The 9,818-nt window shown below is 36.8% G+C and overlaps 1 protein-coding gene across 1 annotated transcript in view; it reads left to right on the top strand.

Annotated features, from left to right (window-relative positions):
• The window catches only part of WDR89 (WD repeat domain 89), a 26,943-nt gene extending 18,049 nt beyond the window's left edge, over positions 1–8,894 (top strand). The window contains exon 2 of the mRNA XM_004681796.2: positions 7,184–8,894. Within this exon, the coding sequence (XP_004681853.1) occupies positions 7,215–8,378 (1,164 nt within the window). The 5' untranslated portion in view covers positions 7,184–7,214 and the 3' untranslated portion in view covers positions 8,379–8,894. The remainder of the gene's footprint in view (positions 1–7,183) is intronic.
• Positions 8,895–9,818: the final 924 nt, after the last annotated feature.

A 9,818-nucleotide genomic window follows, 5' to 3' on the forward strand; every position in this document is an offset into this window, starting at 1 on the left:
AGTTTGGTGCTAGGGTGCTGCTAGGTTTCTATTATTTCCTGACCTGCACTAGTGGATCATGATGAGATATTAGTGATGATTTCTGCCTCCATTATCACAACAGCTAGGGCCCTAGTTAAATTGGTTATGAGTACTTCCTATATCCTTAACTGAAGTCCAGGGACTTTTTTTAAGAAAAAATGCCTTTTGATCAAGAAAACTGTCATAGCTTTAAACTTGACTGAACTTCTTTTATCTGGAAGTTCTGTTTCATTATCCAAAGGGAAAGTAAGAACTGCATTGTTTCAAGAGGCAGTGATAGTAACTCCCTGTGTATCCTTTCCCTTATGTTTATCTCATTTCCCTCTTTACTCCTGTTTCTGCTTAAGTACCCTATTTCTGTCACTCTCTTTAATACCTTTTTTACATGTGTGTGTATTAATATAAAATTCACTCTGTCTTAAGCTCTCACTAATATGTTGAGATATAGAATGCTAATTTTAATTTAAACACTTCCTTTTGTGGATTCAGCAGAAGCAAATAGACAAAAAAGATAAAAAATCAAGGTTACTCCTGTTTGCTCTTGTGTTAGGTTGAACAATATGACATTGTCAATCTTGTTTTGGTCTACAGAGATAGACTTAATCTAATACTTCCTAAGTATTAGAAGCTCCAAAGAGGCTCTAGAGATTGATTGAGAAATCTGAGTAGGAGAGTTAGCTGTATCCCAAAGGTTCTGATTTTAATAGGTAGATCAGAATGTTATCATGGACCAAAGTAGAGAAAAGTGAGATAAATTTTTTTCATTTTTTAAGTGAAAACGTGGTGGGGAAGGAAGAAAGCGCAAGTAATCAGTTTTATTTTGGGGTGTAGTGGGACATATTCAGGGAGAAATGGTAAGTAGACAGTAGAGAGTATGGATTTATAAACAGGTGAGAGATCATGCTAATACATCTAGGTGTCACTTGAAAACATGGCTGATATGAGGTTTCCTTGTGAGAGGACAGAGTGAGAAGAAAGGAGCCTACAGTTTCTCGTGAGTACTGGGAAGTAATCATGGAAAGAAAAATCTAATGAAGGCTATACATAGAAGGAAAAGAATATATTCATTCGCACTGATTCATGAGTATTTAATTTAAGAATTAACTATGTAGCCTTGGAAGGTTATATTGCACATATGACTCACTTGCATATTAATATGTTAAAACAAACTTGAGATTTTTTTTGTTTCTTGTTTCCCTGTAAGAGTTTGCATGTATAGATGAATATAGTCACTGTAGCTTGGGAGTATTATGGGATATAGCTACCTTACCTTCTTGTTTTCTTTTTGAGGTGCTGTGGTGCACTTACACAGTGTGTCACATGGGCAGCCTGTCGCAAGACAGCTGCTGTGGACTTGAAGTGTCAGTTTGCTGTAGCAGACAGAATAGGCTGCTTTAGCAGTCCCCAGAGTGCTTTGAATTGAAGCCTTACAGAGGAATGTTGGAAACAGACTCTCCAGGCAACACAGTGGCAGGAAAAAGTACTATGCTACTATCCTGCTTGCTTGTAGAAGTGAATCATAGTCCTAGAAATTATTATTAGCTTAAAAACCACATTAAACTTTTTTATTATTTAAAAGTCTGATTATCCAAATAAATAATAAATAAAAGTCTCATCAATCTGATCCATCATATGTAGAGTTCAAAATGAAACAGTAGCAAAGAAACAATTCCTTTATAACTTCATATTAACACTGAATATTCCAAGAGTGGGCAAATGTGTCATCTGGAATTAAAACAGATTTCTTCTTTGGAATGTCAAAGCAGTAAACATTTACATAAATACACCTTTTAAGATATTTTGAATATCTCATGGTAAAAAATTATGTAAAATTACATTTTTCTTTGCAAATACATCTTTATATTTCATGTTGGCATTTTATTAAAAGTACTGTTAAAGAATGCCATTATTTTGCTAATTTCATAAACAGAGTTCATGGAAACACATAGGCACACATAGTAACCTGTTATTATTCTGTTTCTCCAAGATCTCTTTGGCTCTTAATGTGTGAAAATTGAATCTTCATTCATAGTCATTTATTAATAACAAATGATCAAGAAAGAGTTGTTTAGGGCTTCCCTGGTGACTCAAGGGGTTAAAGTGCAGCACTGTGAAGCTATCTTTAGCTATTGCAGCATGAGTTCAACCCCCAGCTAGGGAGGTTGAACCACATGGTGCAGCAGACCTCTCCTGTCTTACCACCTGCTCCCCTCCACAGTGTATTTCAGTCACTATGCCTATTCTGCTTCCCACTCTGGCTCTGGTGGATCCTCTTATCATAGAAGAATTCGCATAAGGTAAAAGGAATGATAACATTTGAAAAGGACTGTTTTACAAGTCCCATTGTAATCATTGATTCAGACCAGGACAATCATGGGTGCTAGGTTCTTTGGATAAAGGTTGTGGTAGGATAGGCTATTCATACAGGCTCATTGTATCACTCCCTTACTAACTGCTTACTAACTCCAAAGATAGGAATGGATCTTTAAAATGCAGAGATCTGGCAGCTACTGCCTTAAGTAAGTGACCATTTTTTTTAAAAAGATTTATTTATGTATACCGAACTGGGGTACAGGCCAGAGGTGCAGGGGCGGTGAGAGGATTCACCAGAGCAAGAGGGAGCACAACAGGCTAACTGACAAAGTACCCTGCTGAAAGGGGAGCAGCAGGCCGGTCGGGAGAGGTTTGTGGAGCCATGTGGATCATCTCCTAGGTGGGGATTAAACTTATGCTGAAGTGGCTTTAGCTTCTCAGTGCTGTTTTAACCTGCTGCACCACCAGGGAGGGCTAAGTGATCAAATTTGACACGTGTGTACTTGATGTGACACAGTAAGAAATACCCAGCATCATTAACATCCCTGGCAAAATGTTAAACTGGAATCTGATCATGGGGGAAAAACAAATTCAGAATATGGGGCATTTTATGAGGCAGCCGAACTTGTCAAAAAAAATCAGTGTTGGCCCTCCCTGATGGCGCAGCGGGTTAAAGCACAGCACTGAGAAGCTAATGCCACTTCCGCATGAGTTCGATCCCCGCCTGCCCGGGAGGTGACCACATGGCGTGGCAGACCTCTCCTGACCCGCCCACTGCTCCCCTCAGCAGTGTACTTCGTTGATCTGCCTCTTCTGCTCCCCACTGTCTCTTGTGAAGCCTCTTGCCGCCCCCTGAGCCTCTGGCCTGTACCCTGTTCTGTATGCACAAATAAATAAATCTTTGAAAAAAAAATTCAGTGTTATGAAAACAAGGTGGGGGGGTGCTCTATGCTGAAGTATTTAGAGGTTAAGTAAAATTTTGTCTGATTAACTTTCAAATTCTTTTATCAAAAAGTAATGTGGAAAGCAAGTTATTGTGGAAAGCAAGTAAGTTGACAATTAGTGAACTTAGAAGGTGAAAGACTATATGTGTTCATTGTCTTCTTTTATCTTTTTTTCTATTTTTATATAATTAAAGGTTAGAGAGAATACTTATTCCTACAAGCATTTGGAACTCAAACCAACTTTAAATTTTTTTTTAACACATATTGCTTTAATTGTGCTATTTGGAGATATTCTGATAGATCCAATTCTTCATAATAGTCTTACTAGCTTTGGTGGTGTTAATGCTGGTAATTTCTTCCTTTTTAATAACACAGTGGTTTATTTTTACATCATTTTGAGCATTTTTTCCATCTCAGTTGTAATCCCCTTGGGCTTCCCATCACCAAATTGCCCATGTGCCATCACCATGCACTTCCTTACCCCTCTCCCCCATTTCTGATCCCATTCCCCACTCCACCCCTATAAACTGTTCATTTTATATAGCTGTTCATTATATTATTTTCTTGCCTGGTCCATTATACTCCTATTATGAGTGAAACCATCCGGTATTTTTCATTTTCTTTCTGGCTTATTTCACTAAGCATCTTTTCCAGCTCCATCCATGTTGCTACAAAAGGCATGTGTTTTTGTTTTTTGTTTTTTTGGTTGTGGAGTAATATTCCATTGTGTATATGTACCACATCATTTTAATCCAGTCATCCACTTTTGGGCATTTGGGCTGTTTCCAGTTGTCTTTCCAATTGTAAATAAAGCATCAATAAGCATGGGGGTGCAGATATCCTTTTGAATCAGTGTTTTTGTGGCTTTTGGGTAAATACCTAGATGTGGGATTACTAGGTCAAATGGGAAGCTCCATGTTTAGCAGTTTGAGAAACCTCCAGTTTTCCATAGTGATTGTATTAGTTTGCATTCCCACCAATGCTGGTAATTTCTACATAACATTGTGCTGAATTTATTTCTGTTAATCCTTCTAACAATTCTTGAGTTAGTATTTTTCTCCTTTTAAAGACAAGACAGATACTTTAAAAAGTTACTGCTAAAGCAAGAGGGAAAAAAATTCACCTTAATAATAAAAATGAATTTGTGAAGCAGGTGAGATTATGCATGATAGAAGAATTTGTGATAAAGTTAGTAGACTTTGATGTTGTACTCCATACAACCTAGGATGGAGAAGATATTTAGTATAGTGGTTTAAAAGTATAATCCCTGAAGCCAGAATACTTAGGTTCAAACTAAGAAGTACTTCTCTAGGATGCTATACTGGAAGCCTTTGTTTTTTTTTTTTATAACAAAGGCTTTATTTTTACATCATTTTGTACATTTTTTTTTTTACATCTCAATTGTAATCCCTGCGGGTTTCCCATCACCAAGTCACCCATGTGCCATCACCATCATCCCGTGCACCTCCCTCCCCACCCCCCCGTTTTTGATCCCATTCCCCACTCCACCCCCACAAAATGTCTCTGGTATATGGTTGTTCATTATTTTTGTTATTTTCTCGCCTGGTCCATTATACTCCTGCTATGAGTGAAACCATCCGGTATTTTTCTTTCTCTTTCTGGCTTATCTCACTAAGCATGATCTTTTCCAGCTCCATCCAAGTTGCTGCGAAAGCTGCCGTGTTTCTCTTTTTTGGTTGCTAAGTAATATTCCATTGTATATATGTACCACATCTTTTTAATCCAGTCATCCATTTTTGGACATTTGGGCTGCTTCCATGTTTTTCCAATTGTAAATAAAGCAGCAATAAACATGGGGGTGCAGGTATCTTTTTCAATCAGTGTTTTTGTGTCTTTTGGGTAGATAACTAGGAGTGGGATTGCTGGGTCGTAGGGAAGCTCCATGTATAGCAGTTTGAGGAACCTCCAAACAGTTTTCCATAGTGGTCGTACTAGTTTGCATTCCCACCAGTAGTGCAGGAGAGTTCCTTTTTCTCCACATCCTTGCCAACATTTGTTGTTGCTAGTTGTTTGAAGATGTGCCATTCTCACTGGGGTGAGGTGGTATCTCATTGTGGTTTTAATTTGCATCTCCCTTATTACGAGTGATGTTGAACATTTTTTCATATGCTTGTTGGCCATCTGCATTTCCTTTGGAGAAGTGTCTTTTTAGCTCTTCTGCCCATTTTTTGATGGGGTTGTCTACTTTATTTTTTGTTGTTTCGTCAGTTCTCAGTATATTTTTGTGATCAGTCCTTTATCGCTACTTTTGTGTGAGAAAATGTTTTCCCAATTAGTGGGCTGTCTGTTTTTTGTAATGTCTCTTTTGCTGTACAGAAGCTCTTTAACTTGATGTAGTCCCATCTATTTATCCTTTATCCTGAAGTTTATGTCATGTAGTGTTTGACCCATCTTTGCTTCCAGGTATTTTATGGTTTCCGTTCTTATGTCTAGGTCTTTAATCCACTTTTAGTTGATTTTTGTGACTGGAGTGAGGTAGTGATCTAGTTTCATTTTTTTGCATGTAGTGGAAGCCTTTGTTTTTTAAGCTTATTATTGCTGCTGTAACAGACTTTGTGCCTTTGTTACTGTGCAACCAAAAGGTATTCAGGGACTCCAAATTGTTGAAGGGTACACTCTCTAAAAAGAATCTCATTCATTGGGCCCTCCCTGGTGGCGCAGCGGGTTAAGGGTTAAAGCACAGCACTGAGAATCTAAAGCCGCTTCTGCATGAGTTCGATTCCCGCCTGTCCCGGAGGTGACCACATGGTGTGGCAGACCTCTCCTGACCTACCCGCTGCTCCCCTCAGCAGTGTACTTCGTTGATCTGCCTCTTCTGCTCCCCACTGTCTCTTGTGAAGCCTCTTGCCGCCCCCTGAGCCTCTGGCCTGTACCCCAGTTCTGTATGCACAAAGAAATAAATCTTAAAAAAAAAAAAAAAAGAATCTCATTCACAAAGGCAGAATAAAGGGACCCTCAGATAGAATTGGCTTGGAGGCAGGGGGAGAGACAAGAAAGAGGGGAGGGAGAAAAGATTTCAAATAATAATTTCTGAGTAAAATACTGCAAAAATTACTCATCCCCTCATGGGCAAATGCCCAGCTAAACAGTTTTAGGTCAAAGCTGGGCTACTAAGGCCCAAAATCTTGTCACAAGTATTAGGTACCTTCTGGCAAATGCCCACAAAAAAGGGGTTAGGCAGATCCCAGAGATGGGGCAAGAGAGATTCAAAATTGAAAATATATCGCATAATCCAACATGAGGTCCAGATTATGGCTGCTGTTATCTCTGCCAAGAACCAAACCCTCCATATTTCTCTTTTAAGTATCTCTTTCCAAATATCTATTCAGGTGTCTCTACATATCTCTTTTCTGTGTCTCCTCTTCACCTCTTTTGTTCTACTTATGTTTAAGGCAATCACAGGGAAAATGATACCACTTCAGTGCTCCTCTGTTTTCATGAAGAATCTGTAAAAGCTTGAAACGCCACATTTCTCATTTTATGTTCCTGAAGATAGGAACTCCCAAATGGGTCATAATGAGCTAAAATCAAGATGTTACTAGGATTCATTTTCATCTGGAGGTTCTAAAGAAGTATGTTTCCTTGACTTTCCACCTGCTGTTCACCTAATGACCTCCTTCACCCAAGCCATCAATGTATTTCTCCATGCCTTTCTCCCATAGTAATGAAATCTGTGTTCTGCCTACCTCTTCCATTTTTAAACACTGGCGATTATTTTGGGCCCACCTACATAACCCAGAATAATCACCCTATTCTAAGGTCAGCTGTTTAGCAATCTTAATTCTACCTACAACTGCAATTCCCTTTATATCACAGGGTCTAAGGATTAAGGAATTAACATCTTTTTTTTTCTTTTAATTTTAGTTTTTGTATTTTTATTTCAGATTTTTACTACCCGTGGATATTACTCCTGATATGGAGAAGATTGAGGAACAATTTGCTAATCTGAACATTGTTAAGCGTTCCACAGAAACTAAAGACCCCACTTACCTGCTTGGCATAGACACATCAAAGACTGTAAAAGCAGAAAAGGGAATATTGGTTGCTGTTTTATGTTCTAATGGATCAATCCGATTATATGACAAAGAAAGGTTAAATGTACTACGAGAATTTAGTGGCCGTCCTGGACTTCTTAATGGGGTCAAATTTGCAAATTCTTGTGACAAAGTATATTCATCCTGTACCGATGGCACTGTAAAATGTTGGGATGCTCGATTAGCCAATGAAAAACCTGTCCAGCTGTTCAAGGGCTACCCTTCCAATATTTTTATCAGTTTTGATATCAACTGTAATGATCATGTCATTTGTGCTGGTACAGAAAAAGTTGATGATGATGCATTGTTGGTATTTTGGGATGCAAGAATTAATTCTCAGAATTTGTCTACTACTAGAGACCCACTTGGTGCATATTCAGAGACACATAGTGATGATATCACGCAAGTGTGCTTCCATCCCAACAACCCTAATATGGTAGTCTCAGGTTCCACTGATGGCCTGGTAAATGTATTTGATATTAGTGCTGACAGTGAAGAAGATGCGCTAATTACAACCTGTAACTCTGTTTCATCAGTAAGCTATATTGGTTGGTCTGGGAAAGATTATAAACAGATTTACTGCATGACACATGATGAAGGATTTTGTTGGTGGGATCTTAATCATCTGGATAATGATGAACCTGTTACATGTTTGAACATCCACAATGTTCGAGAAGTAATTGATATGAAAGAAGATACTTTGGATTATTTGATTGGTGGCTTATTTCATGAAAAGATGAACCAACTGTTTGTTGTTGGAGGGACAAACACAGGAAGGATTCACTTACTGAGCTGTTCTCCATCAGGATTGAACCATGTCACCTGCCTTCAGCGTGGCCATGCTGCTACAGTCCGTTCTTTCTGTTGGAATATGCAGGATGATTCTTTGCTAACCGGAGGGGAAGATGCCCAGTTGTTACTTTGGAAACCTGAAGCAAAAGAGAAGACATCTACAAAGAAAGACAGCATGAAAATAGCATCGTCTGTGTACCACCGAGTTCGAGTTCACAGTAATGATTCTTATAAGAGGAAAAAAAAACAGTAATGTTACAATTGGAGTTTAGTTGGTAGGTTTTATAGTTGTAGGTAATTACTTTTGTACCCTTCCTGTGGTAGACATCTTTAAAGCTCATGTAGAAAAAGTAAGTCAATTAGAAAATAGTCTCAGAAAAATGTTGAGAATGGTTTAATTCAGGTCTTTGTATATTCTAAAATTATTTTTTTTAAGCTCTAGTTGAATATATCAGCAGTAAGTTGAAAGTAAAATTACATTCCTCATTTTAAAAAACCCATCTGTTCAGTTAGTAAATGTTGAATTTAAAGAAATTAGCTTTGATAAGAATTTAGAAGTAGATGGTTGGTATGACTTTAAAAAACAGGTGATTTGGGCTTTTTTAAGTTCAATTTTTATATTTTAAATCATCTTTATTTACAGAACCAAATCAGACTTTTCCTCATTTGAGGAGCTCTTACTTTACTTAATACACATAGATTGTGTTGAAGTACTTAAATGTAAATATTCTAATGGGTTTAAGTAGAATTATATTTTTTAAAGAAATAGTAAGTTGAATATAGTCAAAAAAAGTATATTTAGTAAATATTTGCATCTATACTTTATTATTGTTTGCTGATATTAAAACAGAAAATTGTAAAATTTATTTTTAGATTCAGTGAATAAAAAATGTAATAAAAGAATCACTATCTTATTTTAAAATATTCTTTAAGTAATATCTTGTGATAACCTTTTCTTCCATGGTTTTCTTTAATCTGTAATTTTTAAGCTTGAATTTCTGTTTAGTATTATTTTTTTCATTCTTTCAAATGTTTCTCTAAAGACTTAATTAAAAAGCTGACTTCTCAAAAGGTTTCATTTTTTTAAATATCCTTTCATATGTTTAATTAAAAAAAGTATCTTTGTAGATGGAAATACTTTAAAATACTACCTTTTGAATTAGAACTATTAAGAAACTTTATTATTTTTTATTTAATTTAACTCAAATGATATTGAATACTGTGGTTAGTTAATATTGAACATATTCAAAATACATCTTTCTTATTTGGAAAAATTCACTATCCTTGCCGTTGTTTAGACTATAAACCTGAGGATATAAACCTAGACTTTCCTTTTCTCCTGCCTAATCAGTCCAAATGCCCTCTACCATTCCAACTCCTAATATGTCAGCTGGTATTTTGCCTTTATTCCACCATTACTGCATTAGGTAAGACTTTCATTATTTTGAATATGAGACAGTGCTGTGCGGTAAGTGGGAAAAGCTGGTTAATAGTCTTTTGGGAACAATGTATTTATAAAACAACAGGAATAGGAGTTATCAAAAAATACAAATTCAAAAAATACTTAAAATTCAAAGTACTTAATAAGAGTTGCAAGATGCTGGTAAGGCAATGTCTCTAGAAGTAGAATTGAATGAAAGAAAAAGTAAGAGAAGATTAAAAAAAAATAGTATAACTGTAGTCTCGACAATCC

This window comes from Condylura cristata, unplaced genomic scaffold (assembly GCF_000260355.1).
Source record: "Condylura cristata isolate star-nosed mole 26May11 unplaced genomic scaffold, ConCri1.0 scaffold00013, whole genome shotgun sequence".
NCBI classification, from domain to species: Eukaryota; Metazoa; Chordata; class Mammalia; order Eulipotyphla; family Talpidae; genus Condylura; species Condylura cristata.